This window comes from Trichosurus vulpecula, chromosome 6 (genome assembly GCF_011100635.1).
Source record: "Trichosurus vulpecula isolate mTriVul1 chromosome 6, mTriVul1.pri, whole genome shotgun sequence".
Classification (NCBI taxonomy): domain Eukaryota; kingdom Metazoa; phylum Chordata; class Mammalia; order Diprotodontia; family Phalangeridae; genus Trichosurus; species Trichosurus vulpecula.
In genome coordinates, this window is record NC_050578.1 from 128,655,322 (window position 1) to 128,678,677 (window position 23,356).

The following is a 23,356-nucleotide window of genomic DNA, read 5'->3' on the forward strand; positions in this document are numbered from 1 at the left end:
TCAAACTTTAGGATTTGGAGAAACTTTAGAGATGATAAAACCCAAGCCTTTTTTTTTTATTTGCAGAAGAGGAAACAAAGATGTGGTAAGTTTTTAATTTCTCAAATTGTTTATAAAAGAGTTCGAATGTTCCTAATAAATATCATCAAGGATATATAGTTTTGAAAAAGGAGATGGACCAGTTGTGTCATAGGAATGAGGGATAACAGATGGATCCTTAAATGCTTCACCTGTGGAATGTGAAAAGGCCTCAAGCAGAATGAGTAGATTTATGAGATTTAAAGGAGGACATGGAGTAGAATTATACAGAACAAAAAAGTGTAGATGGATTGTCATCCCCACTGGAGGAGGGAGTTACCATGTGATTGAAAGGTCAGTTTGTCAAAGTAATAAAAATCCATTTTCAAATATTTTTGCAAAAAAAAAAAACCTTACAAGGAGCCATCATAAAACGTTATGCTGGATATTGCTAGTGCTTGAATAAGTGATGAAAAATGTACCTAATGCACTTTGCACACCTTAAAGTGCTCTCCAGTCCAATCAACCCAACGAACATTTACTAATCGATCAATCAATAAGCATCTACTTGTGACTTAGTACGTGCCAGACCCCATGCTCGCTTGGGAGATTCACATACAGAATTGAAATTCACTAGTTTTTCACAATTACAAGTATATGACTGCTGTTTCCATGAAGTCATTGTGCATCTGGGGCCATTTCCCGTCATCCTTACCTATGTCTTGCCATTGGACTCAGATGACGCAGGAGGAAAGGGTAGGGCTGAAGACTTCACAGACCTGCCTCACTGAAATCCAAATCACTTGCAAATCAAGATATCACCCTCCTGAAGAGCAACAACGAGACAGTCTGTAACCTCAAGAAGCTTACATTTTACATATGGGTGAGTGATGGAGAGGGAAAATATTCTGACTCAGGGTAATCTCCCTAATCAAGAGTGGGGCCCTAAGGCAATCAGTTGTCAAGCCCTTCACAGTAGCAATTATAATGTGATTTGATTTATTCCTGAACAAAGAGGAAAAGATGGCAGAAGGTGGGTAACTGGAGGTACTGGGTAGAGGGCAAGATACTAACACTAGCTCAGCCGTGAGATCCTGGTGAATTACTCGATAGGATGAAGCATGTTGTGGGGCATTGGGACAAGAGGGTTGAGGTAAGGACTGACTCTTTTACCTTTACATCCAGGAAGCTCTGTCCAGCCAGTCCCCAAAATGAGTGAATTAACTCTTCCATGGTAATGCCTACTATGGATACCAAGACAAAATAAAAAATAATCCCTGATCTCAAGGAGCATTCTACATAAACATTTATAATAGGAACTAGCACATGCACAAAATATCTCCCACATGGTAGAGTCTGAGAAACCAGCTTCTGGACAGTTGTATTGACTTGTGATGGTGGTGCTGTAAGAGACATTGGAACAGGTTTAGATATTCTGTAACTGGCTTTGGTTTGCTAATGATATGGTTAGGACAAACCTTTTTAAGCAGCTGTATCTGAAAACGGAGGTGCCCTCAAAAGGCTCTAATCAACCAAAGTCTGTCTTCAGACTAAATATCCTTTTATGAAAACCAATTAATATTAAGTGGTTAAATAGAAATGAAGTGTCAGTTACTTGTGGCCAACAGTAAGGGGAACACAACCAGTGGGGGGCCAAAGCTGCTAGCATCAGAGAAGAGGTATCCCAAACAAAATATTTCAAACCCTTCAGGGGTACCCTTAAAAGCCTGAGGTGGGAGTGTGGCTGGGCTACCTCTGGATTAGTAGGCTACAACATACTTCCTATACAGATGTGTTGTTGGTGAGTCATTTTTCAGTCATGTTTGACTCTTTGTGACCCCATTTTGGTTTGCCATTTCCCTCTCTAACTCATTTTACAGATGAGGAAACTGAGGCAAACAGGGTTAAATGACTTGCCAAGAGTCACATAGCTAGAAGTATCTGATTTGAACTCAGGAAGATGAGCTTTCCTGCCTCCAGTCCTGGCGCTCTATCCAGGGCAACATCTAGTTTCCCATATACATATGTGTATTCCAGTTATTATTAAGTTACTATTGGGGCAGTTAGGTGGTGCAGTGAGTAGAGGACCGGCCCTGGAGTCAGGAGGACCTGAGTTCAAATCTGACCTCAGACACTTGACACACTTACTAGGTGTCTTGGGCAAGTCACTTAACCCCAATTGCCCTGCCTTCCCCCCTGCAAAAAACAAAAGTTACTATTGTTATAATTATTATTGTTGTTGTTTTTAGTATTTTACAAAGTATATGTAACAAAGCAGCATCACTGACATTTCCAGTAAAATAAAAATGAATGAATGAATGAGCATATAGTAAGTGCCTACTATATGCCAGGTACTATGCTAGGCATTGGTAGGTACAAAAGTGAACCAGTCCCTGCTCTTGTAAGGGCAAGCAAAGTGGGACTTTTTGCTGTTTTTTCTTTTGGAGTTCTAGTTCTTCTCAGCACTAAGGCAACCAAATGCCTCTGATTCAGTCTTGCCTTTGACTGAATCAAGAGTCTTTGATGACCTGCTTAAGTCACAAGAAAGCCTAAGCCATATGAGTTTGAGTCACAGGAGCCTGGGTCACAAGGGTTGTGCTGCCCTCTGACCCTGAAGAAGTGTATATATACTCTGAGGTTAGCATTTGGCTTTGGGGCTCACTCATGGGAAGAGTGTTAGTGTGATATAGCCACATGAGACTCTGTGTAGCTGTTAAGGAGCTCCCCCAGCTTTGAAAACCCAGATGTTGGTGCTTCTCTCTCTGGTAACTATGTATGTATTGTCTTAGTCAGACAGTTGGAAACCCTGTCTGTTGATTTGTGTTATTTTCTCCACTTGTAATTTCTGTTTGTATTTTCTCTGAAGTTCAGGGTGCTGACTTTTCCCCCTGAACTAAGTGAATGCCATATGTGTATTTAACTAAAATAAGATTGTTAACCTCTTAAAGTTGCTTTCCTTTAGGAAAGCAGATCAAAGAATCTGTGCTAGCAACCCTCTTGTGTGCTGGTGTTATTGGCCTTACACTTCCACAGCAGCTGCAAGCAACACCGTTGTTACAAAATGGCATAATTGGCAGGGCTACAAAGCAAACAGGGTGGGGTCCTCGGGGGTCCATGGCACTTCCCCCAACTCACCATAGACAACTTCACCCTCCCCATGGGTCCCAAACCATCATGTGACTCAAACTCATGTGACTTAGGCTTTCTGTGACTTAAGCAGGTCATCAAAGTCTCTTGATTTAATCAAAGACAAGACTGAATCAGAGGCACTTCATTGCCTTAGTGCTGAGAAGAACTAGAACTCCCAAAGAAAAAAACAGTAAGAGGCAGAGCCAAGATGGCGGCTGGAACGCAGGGACTAGCATGAGCTCCCCGCCGAGTCCCTCCAAAAACCTATAAACAATGGCTCTGAACTAATTCTAGAACTGCAGAACCCACAAAACGGCAGAGGCAAGTAGGGCTCCAGCCCAGGACAGCCTGGATGGTCTCTGGGGGAGGTCTACCCTGCACGGAGCTGGGAGCAGAGCAGAGCTGAGCGGAGCAGAGCCCAGCATGAGTGGCACGGACCAACCAGACCAGGAGCCGGGCAGAGTGGGCCCTAGCACCCTGAATCAGTGAGCCGTGGCAGTTACCAGACCTCTCAACCCACAAACACCAAAGACAACAGAGAAGGTTAGTGGGAAAAGCTGCAGGAGTGGAAGAAGTTCGCAGCTCGGCTGCCACCCTGGGGGCAGCAGAGGTGGGGCAGCTACAGAAGGAGAGCTGCAGTTGGTTCCAGCCCCAGGCCCACCTGGTGGGAGGAATTAAGTGGCGGATCAGAGCAGGAGTGAAGAGCCTGCTGAAGATCTAAGTCCAGTCTGGGTTGGGGGTTCTTGGGCAAGGAGGAGTGCTGGTGTGGCAGCGCATCTGCCCAAGCTTGGAACATAGTTCTCTAAACTCTAAAAGCAGTCATACCCCACTGAAAAACTCAAGGTCAAGGGTCAAGTTAGTTGGCTGGGAATATGGCCAGGCAGCGAAAAAGCACCCAGATTCAGTCTCAGACTTTGGATTCTTTCTTTGGCGACAAAGAAGACCAAAACATACAGACAGAAGAAGTTAACAAAGTCAAAGAGCCTACAACAAAAGTCTCCAAGAAAAACATGAACTGGTCCCAGGCCATGGAAGAGCTCAAAAAGGATTTGGAAAAGCAAGTTAGAGAAGTAGAGGAAAAATTGGGAATAAAAATGAGAAGGATTCGAGAAAATCATGAAAAACAAGTCAATGACTTGCTAAAGGAGACCCAAAAAAATACTGAAAAATATACTAAAGAAAACAACACCTTAAAAAATAGACTAACTCAAATGGCAAAAGAGCTCCAAAGAGCCAATGAGGAGAGGAATGCCTTGAAAGGCAGAATTACCCAAATGGAAAAGGAGGTCCAAAAGACCACTGAAGAAATACTACCTTAAAAATTAGATTGGAGCAAGTGGAAGCTAGTGACTTTATGAGAAATCAAGATATTATAAAATAGAACCAAAGGAATGAAAAAAATGGAAGACAATGTGAAATATCTCATTGGAAAAACCACTGACCTAGAAAATAGATCCAGGAGAGATAATTTAAAAATTATTGGACTACCTGAAAGCCATGATCAAAAAAAGAGCCTAGATATCATCTTTCAAGAAATTATCAAGGAGAACTGCCCTGATATTCTAGAGCCACAGGGCAAAATAGAAATTGAAAGAATCCATCAATCACCTCCTCAAATAGATCCCAAAAAGAAATCTCCTAGGAACATTGTTGCCAAATTCCAGAGCTCCCAGATCAAGGAGAAAATCCTGAAAGCAGCCAGAAAGAAACAATTAGAGTATTGTGGAAACACAATCAGAATAATCCAAGATCTGGCAGCTTCTACATTAAGAGATCAAAGGGCTGGGAATTGGATATTCTGGAGGTCAATGGAGCTAGGATTAAAACCAAGAATCACCTACCCAGCAAAACTGAGTATCATGCTCCAAGGCAAAATATGGATTTTCAATAAAATAGAGGACTTTCAAGCTTTCTCAGTGAAAAGACCAGAGCTGAATAGAAAATTTGACTTTCAAACAGAAGAATCAAGAGAAGCCTGAAAAGGTAATCAAGAAAAAGAACAAGAAAAAGAAATCACAAGGGACTTACTAAAGTTGAACTGCTATGTTTACATTCCTACATGGAAAGATGATGTGTATGATTCATGAGACCTCAGTATTAGGGTAGCTGAAGGGAATATACATATATATATATGTTTATGGATATATATATATATGTATAAGTGAATGTGTATGTATATATGTATGTGTGTATATACACACACACACACACACACACACACATATATATATGTATATATATATATATACACATATGGAGAGAGAGAGAGAGAGAGAGAGAGAGAGCGGTCATAGAGTAAGTTGAAGGTGAAGGGAAGATATCTAAAAGAAATAAAATAAAATTAAGGGATGAGAGAGGAATATATTGAGAGAAGGAGATAGGGAGAGATAGAATGGGGTAAATTATCTCGCATAAAAGCAGCAAGAAAAAGCAGTTCTGTAGGAAGAAAAGAGAAGGCAGGTGAGGGGGGAATGAGTGAATCTTGCTCTCATCAGATTTGACATGAGGAGGGAATACCATACATACTCAATTGGGTATCTTACCCCACAGGAAAGAAGAAGGAAGAAGATTAAAAAAGGGGGGCGGATGATAGAAGGGAGAGCAGATGGGGGAGGAGGTAATCAAAAACAAACACTTTGGAAAGGGGACAGGGTCAAGGGAGAAAATTCAATAAAGGTGGATAGGTTAGGAAGGAGCAAAATATAGTTAGTCTTTCACAACATGAGTATTGTGGAAGGGTTATACATAATGATATGCATGTGGCCTATGTTGAATTGCTTGACTTCTTAGGGAGGGTGGGTGGGAAGGGAAGAGGGCAGAGAATTTGGAACTCAAAGTTTTAAAAACAGATGTTCAAAAACAACAAAAAAAAGTTTTTGCATGCAACTAGAAAATAAGATACACAGGCAATGGGGCGTAGAAATTTATCTTGCCTTACAAGAAAGGAAGGGAAAAGGGGATGGGAGGGGAGTGGGGTGACAGAAGGGAGGGCTGACTGGGGAACAGGGTAACCAGAATATATGCCATCTTGGAGTGGGGGGGAGGGTAGAAATGGGGAGAAAATTTGTAATTCAAACTCTTGTGAAAATCAATGCTGAAAACTAAATATATTAAATAATAAAAAAAAAGAAAAGAAAGTGCACAGCAGAGAACAAAAGAAAACTCACAAGGAAGCAAAGAAAAGATGGGCAATTCTTAACACAATCTGTATTATTTATCATACAGGCTTTCTTGAAATGAAAACCTATTGTTATATTTTTTGAATCCTCTCTTACGTCCTGCTATGCACAAAACATGTTTTTTTTCTTTCCTACTTTGTATTTATGTTTCAATATTTAAGTTTGTGATATGTTTTGCTCCTTTTCTCTATTCTGCATTTGTCTTCTGGCCTTTGAGTCTAAAATAAAATCAATTTTTAAAAAAGGTAAAAAAAAATTTTTAAAAAAAGAAAAAAACAGTAAAAAGTCCCACTTTACTTCCCCTTATAGCTCTCAAGGATCTTACATTCTAATGGGGAAGATAACAGATATGGGGAAGTGGTAGTAAGGAAGGAAGTCACAGAAATGTTGAGTAGAGGCATAAAGGAATCAGTTCTATCAGCAGTAGAAGTATTGATTTGATTACTGTTCCTATAGAAAGAAGTGAAAAAGTGAGGGGTACAAACAGGGAAACAGTAAATAGCAAAATGTCTGTGGTGGATAGATATGAAGCACTGTCTGTACCTAGACAGGTAGGGAAGTAGTAATGCTGGAACCAGCTCATAACTCTTAAGAGTCTCTTGTTAAATTTTTAGGAATTTTGTGAGCTAGTTGTCAAACACAACCAGTGCACAATTTAATCAACCACTCCATTAGTAATGTTATTTGCTACTCTAAGAAAGTTGGTTTCAACCATAGCAAAGAGTATTTTCAATGCATTATTATCTACTTTGCGTTATTGTGGCTCTAATAATGAATAATTTGAATATGTGAAAGATAACTCAATTGCATTTTGTTCTGGGCTAATATAATGTTGGGAACAAAGTTTGGAGTAGCCACAAAGTTATTAGAAAATTTTCCTAAAATCATCATTTGTCACTCTTTAAATCATTAATTGCAATTTTTACTTAATGATTCAATACCTGAAATAAAACAAATTAATCATCTTAAAATATTTCTGGATAAAATATATCCTATTTATAACCAATCTAAAAAAAATCAAACAGCTAGTAAATACATCTAAAAAACTTGAAATTGAAATTATTAAAAATTAGTCATCTGGGACCAAGATGGATGGCATACAGTTTACAAGCTGCTACTGCTATATGGCATATATACCCTGCATTATATATGTATTTTTCATACTTATATACATTTTTCTCATTCATCTTATTCAGGATATGGCATATATAGCCTGCATTATATATGTATTTTTCATACTTATATACATTTTTCTCATTCATCTTATTCTGGGTTGGCAAAGAGATTAGTTAACATTAATTTCTTGTAAGACCATGCTTTAAAGATTGCCGTTCTGGAAGAATTTTCATTATTTTCGCCTGCATTGCAATCAAGAACAACTGACATTCAGAAATCAGAAAAATTAATCAAACATACCATAAAAGCTTTGGAAAACTTAAGAGATTGGTACTAGAAAGCATGAGTCTCAAGACAAAGAATTGATTAGGTCATATGAGTCTAAAACATTCCATTTAATAAAAATAATAAATGTAATATTCTTCTAAAATATATTACTGGAAAACAGAGTTTGACATGAATTTATGTCTTTTATCACACAGAAGCAATGATAAAATCATTTTTAATTATTTTGATTTGTTAAAACCATGTATGTGGCCTTGTGAAGACCTAGCTTCACTATGGATATCTGGTGTAAAAAAAATCTATTTTTAAGTGAAATTTTTAAACGAACTTAAAAAAATGATTTCCCGTATTTTGCTGATAATATAGAATCAATATTCAATCCTTGCAACTATACAAAAATCTAAAAAGACAGTCAGAATTGATGAAGTCAAAAGAAATTTTGGTTTAATGAATATAATTTGAACAAGAGCGAAAAACACTTTAGTAATAGATCATATATCACATTTAATGACAATATATTTATTAAGAAAAGAGTCAGCAGATTGAGATGGCAATTCCATTTGTCAAATCATGGTTGAATTGCAACCAAAGTTTGACTACAAATACAAATTCAGGGGAAAAAATCAATGAAAACCTTCTGTGAGAAACAATTAGCTATATGGGATTACAAAAATATTATTGTATATTTTATTATTCTTCATAGATTACATGTTACATATCCTTTACATTAGTAAAAATGCATAATAAACTTCATGTACTAACTCTGGAAAGCCAGTTGTCAAACATTTACTGACATCCCATGGAGGGAAGCATGATCTCTGGAGTTCTGGCCCTGTTTTAGTTGGAGAGAAAGGCAGAGCAGGACAGGTGAAGATGCCTAGGATGGATAGATGTGAAGTATGACCTGGGGTGTCTAGATACAGGGCCATCCTTAGAGGGTTCTGGAGGACCCTGTCTATTTAAACAAGTTGATTAAAATGTTCACTGTTAGTCAGATATTCCAACTCAAATTTTTTTGAGCCTCTGATGACAAGGATATTTGAGATCTCTTGAGGCATGGATCCATGGTACGTGCCCAGTTTGCTTTGCTGTAAAGGTGGTAACTGTCTAGATATAATGAATTAAGTAAGTGAATATCAGTTAAGACAACTCAGTTCCAAGGAAGAGTTCCAAAGATGAGTGGATTAAGTCATCTAAGGAGGAAGGCTTGGTTTCTAGATGTCAGGGTTTGGATGATGCTGTTCCACATGGAGGGAGATGGGATAACAGTGGGGCAAATAACAAAGATGTCAAAAGTGGATAGTTGGACAACCAATGCTTAAAGTACGATAAAACACAACAAATCTACATTGTGCAAATCACTATAGTAGGAACATACAAAGTCTAGATAAGACAGGATCTGTACTCTTAAGGTGCTTCTAATAAATTTAAAGAGTAAATGTAACGTATGGGTAGATATGAATTCCATCCCCTATTACATACACTAAAATGTATGCCATTTAAATACAAACCAGTAAAAATGGGCAAGCAAACAAAATGATCTGTTTGTTTGGAAATGCTGTATGATTCATGATCACAAAGCCAAGGAATTCAAGTGCAGTGATAGAATTCCAATTCCAGATACTCATTTCATTCAGATATAGAACACCTACAATTTATTTCCAGTAGTGTCAAAATGTAAACAAAAGCTATTTAATTTCAATCAGAGGAAAACGCTTCATCTCATTTTTCTGTAAATGAAAAGGATTACAATGAACGAGCATATGCAGCTATTTGTTTAGTGCCAAGCTGACTGTCATGAATCTTTATTTGAAATAAATGGACATGAAAGCTGTATCAGCTGAGAAGAGAAACCCTTTTGTTTGCTGTGCAAAATCATCTAAAGACATTCTTGTTAATACTTTGAATATCTCTTGCTTTAACTTCAATAATTCAGATAGATGGAATTCCAGGACCTTATTTCTAACAGGACATCCCTACTTCAGTGTTCTATCATTATCAAAAGCTCACCTTCCGGACTTAAACCCATCAATAGGTAGATGTTGTAAAAAGGCATGGTTAGGCTTGCTGTCAGGAAAAACTTCCAGACAATTGGAGCTGTCCAAAAGTGGAAGGGCTGCCTTAAGGGATTATGTCTTCTTCTTCACTAGAAGCAAAAGAGGATGATTGTTTTTTGAGCACGTTGTAGAAGAGATTTTTTGTTCAGGTACAGGTTGGACAAGATGGCCACTGAGGTTCTTTCCAACTCTGAGCCTGGGATTTTATGCTTTATCAGCCTTCTGCTCAAACCAGCTCTCTTTCTGGATGTGCCAAAGTTTTCTGTCAATGGCATAACCACTGAAGTACTATTCAGATCCCACCTATGAAGATTTTCTCAGCTTTATGCTACAACAATCTCTTCTATTTCTGGTTTTCTTTTCTTTAAACAAAATGTATTGATATACTTTATTTTGACACAGCAGACACTTCTTAACAAAGTACATTCCCTGAAACATTTAATTTATTGACCAACAGAAAGAAGAAATGTATCCTTTAGTATTGAGATTATGATGATAATCATAAGACCGACCACACTATTTGACTAATCCACCAGCTTTGTTGCCTCCAGGTTGATTTTATCAGTATTGTTGTTGTCACTGTGTATGATGTTTTTGACTTTGCTTTCTTTACTTTGCTTCACTTCAAGGGAACTTCCCCATGTCTCTTTGATTTTCTCATATTTTTCATTCTTTATGGTATGGTAGTATTCTATTACATTCATATGCCATAATTTGTTTAGTCATTAACCAAGCACTAGAATTCTAACTCTTTTAGAATTTCTATTCTGCATCATTTAGCAATTTATTATAGTGTCTTATTCTTTAATTACTTCCTGTACATCTCACTTCTCCATCTAGACTGTAATGTCCTTGTGGACAATTACTATATTTTACACTTCTTTACAACACTTCCCACTTGGTTTTCTCCTTTGGCCTTCTTCATCATGCCCCAAGAATCGCTGTGTCCTGCAAGATCACATCAGCCCTAGAACTCACACCTCATTAGTATCAGCTCCCTCTGAGGCCCTTCTGATTGGAGAGCAGAGCTCAGAGCCTCCTCCCACAACCTCTGTTTAAAGAGAAGGTGCAAGCCAAATATCTCTTTGTTTCCAACTGGACTGCATTCCTTAGTATTTTTCCTCACTCCTCCTCCCCCTGCAGCAAGTGTTGCTGTTCAGCTATTTTTTTCAGTTGTGTCCAATTCTTTGAGACCCCATTTGGGGTTTTCTTGGCAAAGATACTGGAGTGGTTTGCCATTTCCTTCCCCAGTTCATTTTACAGATGAGGAATTTGAGGCAAACAGTGTTAAGTGACTTGCCCAGGGCCACATGGCTAGTAAGTGTCTGAGGTCAGATCTGAACTCAGGAAGATGAGTCTTCCTGACTCCAGGCCCAGTGCTCTATCCATTTGTCCCTGCCAAATATCTTCCCTCCCTTTTAGTTTCTTTTTATGTGTTGTCTTCCCCCATTTGATTATAAGCTTGAGATAAGGCGTTACCTTTCTTTTTGGTATTTGTATTCCCAGCACTTGGTACAGCATCTGGGGCATAGCAGGTGCTCAGAGATTGTTTATTGACTGACTGACTTCTTTTGAACCCCACAGTGCCTAGGACAGGGCAAGGTACATAAGGATCACTCAATGTATATTACTTGATGATTTTAACTCCTTTGGAACATAACTTATGGTTTATATATGGAATACATTCAAATTAACAGACACCAAATTTCTTCAAAATCTGTTTTTCAGAAAGAATTATGTTGTACGTAGGAAAAAAACTGTTACAGAAATTTCTAGCAGCAAACTAAAATGTATCAATAATAACTCAGAATTATGTATCAGTGAGAGGTATGGTACACAAGTTATCAATATTACCATTTTACATTTTATATGAGGAAACTGAAGCTGAAATAGGTTTAAGTGACTTGTCCAGAATCAGACAAGGTGGACGCTGGATGCAAATACAGGTTTTCTGTTTCCAAGCTTCCTACCAAAGTACCTCAAGATGCCTCTCTGCTTATCAGAGACCCAATAAAACTATGGGTTAGTCAAACTTCAGATCAGATTTTCATAAATTATTTCAGGTTCTGGTTTCCTGTCTGTTAAATTCTGTATCAGATATTAATTGAAGCTTCAGATTTAGACAAAAGTATCCTAAAAAGTATGTTACCTGAAAAGCCCTGTGAGGTGAGTGCATCCTCAGTATAGCCATGTGTTAACCAACCTGGGTACTCTTTCCAATTTGCTGGATATCTTCTCACTCTAAACGGGTGTAGAGGGGATGGAGTGGAGGAAAAGGAGGTTGAAGATGCTAAGGATCACAAAGTTTTTAAATGACAAATGAAAATTTAACCATTGGTACTTCTTTTCCTTTGAAGGATGCTGATGCCTGGCCTGGGGCTATACAATCATGTACCACCCCAGGCTTCAGGAAGAGGACACAGGGAAGGAAGAGACAGAGGAAAGGGCAATGTCTATGAGGGAAAGTCTTTCTCCTCTTGTCCATAGTAGGTGGAAGTGTGGTTTCCAAGGAGTCTACCCCTCTCTCCTTGACGGCTGAGAGGGAGAATGAGGAGTATCCAGTCAAGTGTCCCCAGTAACCACACCTGTAAGAAGAGGATAGGTTATGAAGACTTATGAAAGGCTTTGAACGCCAGAGGATTTTGTTTTCAATCCTGGAGGTGATAAAGAGCCACTAGAACTTATGGAGTGGGGGTGTGGGGTGGAAGTTGACATGGTTGGAGCTACATTTTAGGAAAATCACTCTGGAGGCTGAATGGATGATGGACTAGAGTGGGGAGATGCTTCTGGCAAGTAGACCAACCAGCAGGCTATTGCAATAGTCTGGGTATGAGATGAGGGCATATACCAGAGGGGTGGCAGTGTCGCCATCCTAAGTCACCCAGGCTTGTAGCTTCATTGTCCTTATCATCAATCATCATCATCATCATCATCATCATCATCATCATCATCATCATAATTTATGTAGCAATTTAAGATTTTCAAAGACCCATACATATAGTGTTTCATTTGCTCCTCAACAACCTTTTTGAAATAGGTGCTATTATCATATCCGTTTTACAGATGAGAAAACTGATCCTGAGAGTGGTTAAATGTCCAAGGTCCCCATAGGTACTGAGTCTGAGGCAAAATTTGAACTCAGTTCATTCTATCCACATCTATCCATTCTATCTACATTGTATCCACATCTAATGCAGCATTCTATCCACAATACCACTTAGCTGCTTCAAAGAGTTATTCTCCCTGGCAGATATGCTTTTTGTTGCCAAGTCTTGTTTCTAACTTTACAACAGCTCAAGCATGTGAATTCTTAATTCTCGCAGCTGCCCCCCTTTTCGGGCCCTCATCACCTCACACCTGAACTCCTGCAAAAGCCTTTGGTTGGTCTCGCTTCGAGTCTCTCCATTCCAATCCATCCTGCACTCAGTTTAAAGTGCGGGTCTGATCTTGTGACACCCCTCTCCAGACCACCCTTCCCCCCATTCAATGACTTCCAATGACTCCCTCTTGGCTTTCAGGATTGAATACACCACTTTCAGACCGTTCCTTTTCAGTGTGTGTCCCTCACGCCGCTAACGTCCTCTCCCCTCACCTCTATCCCTGGATTCCCAAACCCAACCCCCACCTTTTGCAGCGGCCTTTTCCTGTACCCCAGCTCTTAGTACTTTTCCTCTTTCAGGTTACTTTCCATTTAACTTATATAAGTATAATAACATAAGTTGGTTGCATCTTGTCTTCCATTAGAAGGTAGGCGCCTTATGGCAGGGACAGTGATTTTTTCCTCTCTTGGTATTCCCGGCACTTAGCACAGTGCCTGGCACACAGTAGAAGCTTAATAAACGCTTGTTTATTGATTGATTGTCCCCTAATGTAACCGAGAAATAACAACTTGTTTTAGAGGCAGGGTTTCAAAGAAATTACATAAGACACCTCCCCCAACTCCTTTGTAGAGGGGGGAGATCAGTAACATGGAATATGGGATCTATTTTTAGATTTTGTTTGATATATTGATCTGTTTTGCCGATTTTTTTTTCATTTAAAAAAAATCTTTCTTATATGGGACGGATATTTGGAAGAGGGGGGGAGGTCCGAGGGGAAATTAAAGCGATGCAAATGCATCATATCAATAAAGATATATTTTTAAAATTGAATTGAGCGGCCTTCCATTCCGAGGAAGGTATCCGACGCTCCCTCCCTCTCCCTCTCACCTCTACTGGTTAAGGTCCAATGAGAGTCTCGCTTTCCGCCCCGCCCCCTTCTCCAGCCTGCCAGACGCCTGGGTTGGGGGAGGGGGAGAGCGGCCCCGCAGGGGCGTCACGCCGGCGCTGGCGTGATGACGCAAATGCGGCGTCGCCGTCTCCAAGGAGCGGAGCCCGTCGCCGGTTTTGAAGTGGCGCGGGGCAGACGGGCGGGGGCTCAGGCTAGGGCCTGAACGTTCTCCGCTGGGGGCCCACCGGTGCCCCGCATCTTCAGTCCGCCCGGAGCTTGGGGCTCAGGCCTTGTCTCTTCGCCCCCCTAGGTCAGCCCTGCCCAGCCTCGTCGGGAGGGACGTGCGGGCCTGGCCGGGCAGGAGCCGAAGCCCGGAGAAAGAGGGAGGCCGAGGCCGTGGCTCGCTGCTCCCCGAGCCGCACCGCTGTGTCATCTCGCTAGCTCTCGCTCGCTCTTTTTCTTTTCTTTTCTTTTATTCTTTTTTTTTCTTTTTCTGGGCAGTCTCAAGTTGCGTTGTCATTGGAAGGGGGGAGAAAGAGGCAGCTAAAACTGCACCGAAATGGCCACAGAGCTCGACTTTCTGAGAGACCAAAGTAAGCCGCCGGGTTCCGGGGTTCGGGTGTCCGGGGTGTGGCGTCTACAGGGTCTGACGCGGAGCAGGGTCTGGCTTCGGCAGTGTTTGCCCGGTTTCGGAGGGGATCATGGATTGTAAGAGTCTAGGCACCCTCCTTTTACAGAGGAGGAAACGGAGGCCCAGAGAAGAATCAGTGCCTTGCTCTAGGGTCACACAACTAATTAATAGCCGGGTGAATTGGAACTGGGTCCAAATCCGGTGCACTATGGTGCTGTATACTCTGATTCTTGCATTTAGGTTCATTTTTTAAAATCAATTGGAAACATCTTAGGAAATGGGTTTAGAACTAGGAGCTATCGTAAGTGATCATCTAGTCCATTTTCCCTTTTTCACACAGGAAGAAACTGAGGCCTAAGGAGGAGCAGCGACTTAGATCCAGTGAATAGCAGAACTGGTACCTCAGTTCTCTGCCTCCAAGTCCAGTGCCCTTCCCACTTCACTAGAGGGCAGTGTGGCTCAGCGAGGAGAGCACTGGCCTTGGAAGCAAATCCAGCCACTGCCCTTAGCTAGCTAGCTCTGTGACCGTGGACCAGTCATTTTGCCTTTCCTTTGTAAAGCAGGGATAGTAAATCTGGTAATTCCTACTTCACTGGGTTGTTGTGATTGATAATTAAGTGAATAAATGTATGCATGCATTCATTCATTCATTCAAGAAGCATTTGAGTGCTTACTGCTGTGCTAAGTGGTAGGGAAACAGATAAAAATTAAATAGCCCTTGCCTTCAAGGAACTTACTCTCTTTTGCCGTAAAATTATATTTATACACACTATTTGGGGGAACAGAGAGGATATCTAGTAATGGGGGGTGATTTCAGAAAAGACTTTGCGAGGAAGGCGCTCAACTGTGGTGGTGCTTTTGTAGGAAGCTAGGGGTTCTAGGTGAAAGAGAGGCCTGGGCAAAACGCTTTCCAAACTTTAAATTGCTGCATAAATATTAGTTATTTATTACACCATGTTGCTGTGTTGCATTTAGATTTTTAAAAAATCAACTGGAAGAACCTTAGACTACTGATTTAGAACTAGAAGATTTTAGTGATTACTATATCCTACTCATTTTACAGAAAAAGAAACCAAAGAGGAAATGACTTAGTGCTTGCTTTCATGGATATAGATTTGAAAGTTGACAGAGCTCAGAGTAGTGATTTAAACTCAGATTTTAATCCAAATACTGTGTTCCATTTGTTACTGAATTGCCAGTTAACAGTTATTGACAGTGCGTGCTAGGTTGCATGACACTGACTTAGTAGAAAACAGTGTTTTCATTTGTGTATTGAAAAATGTTGAATGCTTTAAGATTAGTGAATATTAGGTTTCAAGACAACACAGGGCATTCTCCTGGACATTTAAAGATCTTTATACTTTTCTGAGGACCTTTTGCTATTTTGAAGAGAGGAATGGGCTGTCAGTAAAGAAGGATTTTTGAGGCAGCAGTTACTACCTGGTTGCAGTAGGGAATAATGAGTGGACAGCTATATATGTTTATTCATTAGCTATTTAGTGAGTACCAGTTAAAGTATGCTACTGTACTGGAAATGCTCTGTGATATATACAAAGAAATGTGTCTTGTTTACAGTTTATTTGGGGAGACGAGATTCAAATGAACATTATATAATTAACTACTAGATGCATGGCACAGATCATAGCTGCTTTTGGAGGTTAGTCAATCAAGAAATTACTGTGGTTTGATGAGGAAAAGGTTGCAAGAGGAGCTAGGTCTTGAATTGGACCTTGAAGGATAGGTAGTCTTCAAAAGTTATTCTTGGGATGATTATGAGCAGAGGATTGGATATTATATTGTGAGTTTGTGTAAAAATGAATAGACTTATTTGATGGTATAGAAAGTATGTGTTGAAAGTAGGAAATAAGATTGGAAAAGTAGGTTTATGGAAAGCCATGAATTTAAACTAGGGATTTTATCTTAGAAGTAACAAGATGCTATTGGAAGTTTTTAAACAGGGGAGTTGAAAGTAGCATGTAGTAGTATACAGGATGGATTGGGGTGAATATGATACTTAATTGTCATGATAGTCTAGGTTTAAGGTGAGAGGCAAAGCAAGTCCTGCTAGCTAGTCATCAAGCATTTATTAAGAACCTACTTTGTGCCAGGCACAGGCTGAGTGCTAGGGATACAAAGAAAGGCAAAACCAATCCCTGCCCCCAAGGAGCTCACAGTCTAATGAGGAGGATGGGGAGCACAGAAACAACCATGTGTAAAAATGATATATAATATAAATTGGAGGTAGTCTCAAAGGGAGGCACTAGCATTAAGAGGTTGGGGGGGAGTAGGGATAGAGAAAGGCTTCTTGCAGAAGGTTGGATTTTAGCCAAGACTTGGAGGAAACCATGGGTGGTTAAGTGGTAGAATTCTTGCCTGCCATGCAGGTGGCCTGGGTTCCATTCCTGGTCCATGCAGAAGGGAAGGAAACCAGGGAAGCCGGGAAGGAGGACATTCTAGGCATGAGAAATAACCAGTGAAAATGTGTGGGAGATGGAGTATCTTGTTAAGAGGCCAGTTCTATTGAATCATAGAATACGTGGAAGAAAGTAAAGTGGAAGAAGACTCAAAAGGTAGGAAGGGGCCAGGTTATGATGGACTTCAAAATCTAAAAAGATTATATATTTGATCCTGGAGGTAACAGGGAGCCACTGAGGTTTATTGAATAGAGGAGTGATGCAGCCAGATCTGTGTTTTAGAATGATATCTGAGTGGAGGATGGACTGGAGGCGGAAGGGACTTGAGGCAGAGAGACTAACCAGAAGCAGCATATTTCAGGAGAAATCATGCTGAATTTGGAGTCAGAGGACCTGGCTTTCAAATTCTGGATCTGCTACTGTCTTCCAGTGTGACCTTGGGCGTCACTTAATCTTACTAGATCTCAGTTCCCTCATCGATAAAGTGTGGGTCTTGGACTAGATGACCTAAACCTATAATTTTATGATCTTATGATCCTTTCTTGAATTAGGATAGTTTCAGCCAAAAAAACAAAATATAAGAAATATTAAAAAGATATTTGAAGGGTAATAGGCAAATATTCTTCAGAATGAACTATTTTGAAGGTGTGGGCCCTGTTGAGTAAGATAGGATTTGGGTAATAGGAAGCAAGAGAAATAAGGGGATTTTCATTTTGAGATAATGAGTAAAAATATTTATTTATCTTTATGTAGCAGTTTCAGGGTGCTTGGGGAGGAAAAAGAGTGTTATATTTTATATTCTATGACATGCCCAGACTTTCTCTTTTGAACTTGACGACTAAATCTTTTGTACAATACTCAGATTTTTAAAATACCATTTGTTTTTATTCTTGCTCTTTTAAAAAGCTATTTAATAGCATTCTTTCCATGGTGAGCATTTGAATTGGGCTTTTGAGGATGGGTAGAAATTTAGCAGTTAAGGATAGGGAGGGAATTACAACCCTAGGGAATAATGTAAGCAAAGTACAGGAGGCAGAAGGACATACGACATATTGGGAGAAAAAAATAAATCCGTTTTGCTGGAGTTTTATGATATAAAACTAGAGGGGTAGTTTGATGTCATATTGTTGATTGCTGGTCAGAAGAGTTTGAATTTTTCTTCATTGATCAAGGACTTATTAAATGCTTACACTGTGAGAGGTAATGTGCCCAGGTTTTGGAGGTACAATGAGAAAAATGAGATAGTCCCTTCCCTTGAGGGTCTTTAATTCTGCTAAGTGTAGGTACAGATAAAATGAGCAAAGATAACTCAACATAAATATAGTCAAAGTAAATTCAAAGTAATTTTGTAGTTGTTGTTGTGTCAGAGGACCCAAGTAAGTGGACAAGATATGAGTGCAAAGCCTAAATTTCCAGGTCTCTTTTTATTTAAAATTTTGTAGAATGGACCTAGTATATCAGATATCATGATTTATTTGGCTTTATCCCCAATCTGATTTAGTTCAGCTTGATGCCACTCATAAGGTACTACTTTTTTATCTGAGAAGCCACACCTGTAGATGGGACCAAATCTCTTAATATCCACGGGAGTCATCTTACAGATGTTTTTAAAGAGAGTGGCAAGAGGTCCTCTCCATGCCAAGACAGTGGCCAGGGAATAACTAGGTGGGTTAGCAAAAAGCTAGTGCTTTTAGTGGGCTGCTTACAAGTATTTTGGCTAGAGTAGAGGACATAGAAGTGGTTGGCCTTATTTCTCCAAAGGAAGTCGAGACATGGGTGGTGAAGTTGGCTGTGTGACAAACAGGAACCAACTTTGCTGTGATTTCCACCATCTCCTTGTGCTGCGCTGAGTGAATGAAGAAGAGACAGCTGGAACTATTTGGATACATTGTAGAGGAGCTGGCTTTTTTCAAGTGGTTTCCTTTATTCAGACGTATTCATTTTCTGTTCAGAAAAGCTGGCATGTCTCTGTAAGAAAGTATTCAGCACTTCTAACTTCTTTTTCTTATCTACTAATATTGGGTGTAGTATATAGTTCTGGGACTGTATGATGATTGTGGAAACCAAGGAGCAAATTAGATGTTAAAGATGTTAAATTAGATGATTTGCGCAGTATTGCACATGTATTCTTCCACTTTTCAACGTTGAAAAAGTACTCATTGTAATTGTGAATTACTTGATCTGATTATATAAGTGGACACTTGCTTAACTGTATTTCTTTTATGTCAAAAATAAATGTTTTTATTGTATTTTTATTGATTTGTTTTTTGTATCACCTTCATTTCCAAATATATTTCTCTTTTCTCACTACTCTGTATCTCCTGGCACTCAGATTTTAAAAAAAGAGAAAAATCAGTTCAGCAAAACTAACCAATACATCAGGTATATGACAGTATATACAATATTCCTCACCCATAGTAAGAGATGCATTTTCTTAACTCTTCTCCAGGGTCAAGTTTAGTTATTTTAGTGATATTGTAGCATTTAGTTTGTATTTCAGAAAAAGATGTCTTAACTGTGTACACAACATACTTGGTGATTACAAAAGGAATTTGACTTCATTAAACCAAAATGTAGTTTTAAAGTCTTTAACAAGGAATGTCTTTTGCATATGATAAGACCATATAAGATTCCTTTATAAATTTATTTCCAGAGTTAACAGTTCAGTGACATTCTGATTTATTTATGTCAAGTGATCCATAAAACAATGAGACACATTTGACCAAGACATTTCTCACTGTCATCGATATTGTCCTATGCAGAGTTCAAATGGAAGACAGTTTCTGTATAGGTGATGAGGTCCTTCAGCTGCTCCTGTTTGTTGATGACACTGTTGATAATTGTATGAAGCCTCGAATTATTATAGGATATCCTTAATGAAATCTGCATTAACTCCAAGATAGGCACAACAAAATAAGAAGAATCATAAATAAACTATGTTGTCCAGATTATAGAATCCAGTGTGTTGGACAATCCATTGAGTTGGTATGTTGGTTCATATATCCAGGATAGGCTCTATAGGTGAACAGTGACCTGTGCCTAGAATAGAATAGGAAGAAGAGTGGCCTGAATTATATTTGCATAATAGCACAATGCTTTTAATCCTAAATTGCTTCCTAATATATGACCTACCTATTTTAATACCCTTTTTCTCTCAATGATGCTCAATGGCAATAAATTCTAGAACACTCAGATCACTGCAGAATCAAAGTTGTGGGTGACCTGGAGGACAATGGGGAGACTCAGAGAGTGCAAGTAGGCTGCAGCTTATATCCAGCTCTGAATGACCTGTGCCTGAGAAGTAGCCTAAAGAATATCACCAGAATATGTATCATTAGAGAAATACGGCAAATCTTTTAAGAGAGGTAATAACTAAATCGCTTACTTGTTCTCACCAACTGTAAAAAGACCTAGGTAGCTTGTTTTCTCTGGGTAACTTACAGGAGAATATGAGCTAAAATTACACAGATTGAAAATAGATGAATGGATTGTGTTCTGCACCAATGCACATCAAAGACTCAGATGCACTGAAATATAAGTAATAGTATAGAAGATAGCAGCAAGGAGAGATAATGGAGGAAGGAAAAAAGTATGTTCTGTAAGAAAATAGTATCAGGAGTGCTAAAGTTCAAAATGAGCTAAGTTGGGCTTTGAATCCTCTAAGCAACAACAGGGTTATATATGAAGAAGATCAAAAAGAGAATAGGGTACTTGGGGTAGATAAGAAGAAAGACCATAGAACTACACAACTGGCAATTTGCTTCTTTTTTCTTCCTAGGAGACAACAGACAACAATTACTAGAAAGGATTAAAATTTAAGATATGTAAGGAGGTAACAAGAGAACACCTAGGAGCACCTGATTTCTTGTCATCTTGCTCAGGTGAAAATCATTGCAGAGTGCTGTATGAATTGGAAATATGATTGTGGATCTATTTGTTGGTGTTATTTTGAATTATTTCAGAGAAGAGAATAGGTACCACAGAACTAAAAAAAGTCTAATGTCATCCTAGTTTTCAAAGAAGGAAAAAGGATGGAGTCTGCATATTATAGGTTAACTTTGATTAATTGAAAAATTCTAGAAAATAGCGTTCAGACTGTGGTTATTGACCTCTAGAAAAGGCAGGAGTGATCACAAATAGCTAGCATGACTTCAAGAATAGGTCATTACAGATTGAACTTTTAAAATAGGGCCCTTACATATAATTTACGTAGATTTCAACAAAATGTTTTACAGTCTCATGCTCCTGTTTTGAACAAACTTAGATAGGTAATAGTACAGTTACACTGATTTGAAACTAGGTCACAAAATCACAGAACAACAGAATTTTAGAATTGTGAGGAGACTCAACAGCCATGCAATTTAATCCATACATCCAAATCAATCCCTACTGTAACTTGGTAAGTAGTTGTCTAATCTCTGCTTGAGGGTCTCCAAGGAGGAGAAATCTACCACCTCACAAGACACCCCATTCCACTTCTGGTCTTCCAGTTTGGTTAGTGAGTTCTCTGGGCATCAGTACTATTCTCTTTAGACAAATCTCTAATTGTTATTTTCCCACCCAAACATCAGCCCTAAATTTGTCTCAATGAAATCTCCGTATGTTCTACCCTCTAGGACTCTTAATGCCTTCTCCACATGATAGCCTTCAACTTCTTGAAAACAGTTGTCATTTTTCATTGGGTTTTCTCTACTTGTCTAACTGATCATTATGTGCTATAGATTTAAAGCTTGTCACCATACTCTGCTCTTTTAGACATTTTCTAGCCAATCATTGTTCTTGATCTGAACTAAACAACTTAATCAGATCTGAATATAGTCTGTCAGATGAAGGATTATCATCTCAATATTCCTGGAAACTCTGCCTTTCTCACAGATCCCGTGTTCACATTCGCTTTTTTGATTGCCATGTCACATTGCTGACTCATTTTGATCTTGTCCACTGAAACCTCTAGATCATTTTTGGAATAATTGCTGTATGACAGTGCTTCCTGTACTTAGGAAGTTAGTGTTTCACAATTTTTTTTTTTAGATTTTGACTCTGTCATCAAATGTGTTATCACTCTCAGCTTTGTGTCACCTGCAGTTTTGATGGCCATCTATGCCTTTGTTCAGATTATTGATATTTTCCCCTCTCTTAACAACCCTGGAAAGTAGGTAGATACTATTATTATCCTCATTTTTACAAATGAGAAAACTGAGGTTGACAGTAGCCAAGTGATTTGCACATACAGTGTTTGAGGCTGCATTGGAATTCAGATCCTCCTGAATTCTAAGTTCAGTGCTCTTCTCACTATACCACTTTTATCAGATTTTAAAAAAAATGTTTTTATTGATATCTTTTGCTTTTTACATCATCATAGCTTCCCCAGTATCTCTCGTCCCACCACCCTCAGAGAGCCATCCCATATTGCAAATCGTATTGTCAAAAGACAAATTTAAGAAAAGAGGCGGGGGGGGGGGAATCAAAATTACTGACCAAAAAAGTCAGAAAATTTGTGCATTGTGCACCATTGTGGACCTCCCACCTCTGCAAGGGGGTAAAGCTATCTTCTCATGTCTCTTTTTTTGAATCATAGTTGTTCTTTATAACATAAAATTTTGAGTTCTAAATGATTTCTCTTCCTCTAGTTCCTCCCTTACCTGTTGAAAAAGCAAGCAATATAATACCCATTATACATGTGAATTCGTGCAAAACATTTCCATATTAGGCATGTTACAAAGTAGAAAAATAAAGAAAGTGAAAAGCAATATGCTTCAGTCTGCACTCAGCTCATCAATTGTTTCTCTAGAGGTGGATAGCATTTTTTATGATTCCTTGGGAATAGACTTGGATCATTATCTTGATCCTGTTAGCTAAATCTTTCACAGTTGATCATCCTTACATTCCTGTGCATAATGTTCTGGTTCTGCTAACTTCACTTTGCATCAGTTTGTTTAAGTCTTCCCAGTTTTTCTGAAATCATTCTCCTCATTATTTCTTATAAGACAATAGTATTCTATTACAATCATATATCACAACTTATCCAGCCATTCCCCAATTGTTGGGCGTCCCTTCAATTTCCAATTCTTTGCCACCACAAAAAGAGCTGCTATAAATATTTTTGTACATATAGGTCCTTTTCTTTGATCTCTTGGATACAGACCTAGTAGTGGTATTGCTAGGTCAAAGGGTATGCAGAGTTTTATAGCCCTTTGGGCATAGTTCCAAATTGTTTTCCAGAATGATTGGATCAGTAAAAGAGTACATAATATACAGTAGTAGTAAATGACCATAGTAATCTGATGTTTAATAAACTCAAAGATCCAAGCTTTCAGG

At 39.0% G+C, this 23,356-nt stretch overlaps 1 protein-coding gene across 1 annotated transcript in view; it reads left to right on the forward strand.

Moving 5' to 3' along the window:
• The first annotated feature begins 14,136 nt into the window (after positions 1-14,136).
• Positions 14,137-23,356, forward strand: part of SCLT1 (sodium channel and clathrin linker 1) — a 258,104-nt gene continuing 248,884 nt past the window's right edge. The window contains exon 1 of the mRNA XM_036765501.1: positions 14,137-14,586. Within this exon, the coding sequence (XP_036621396.1) occupies positions 14,553-14,586 (34 nt within the window). The 5' untranslated portion in view covers positions 14,137-14,552. The remainder of the gene's footprint in view (positions 14,587-23,356) is intronic.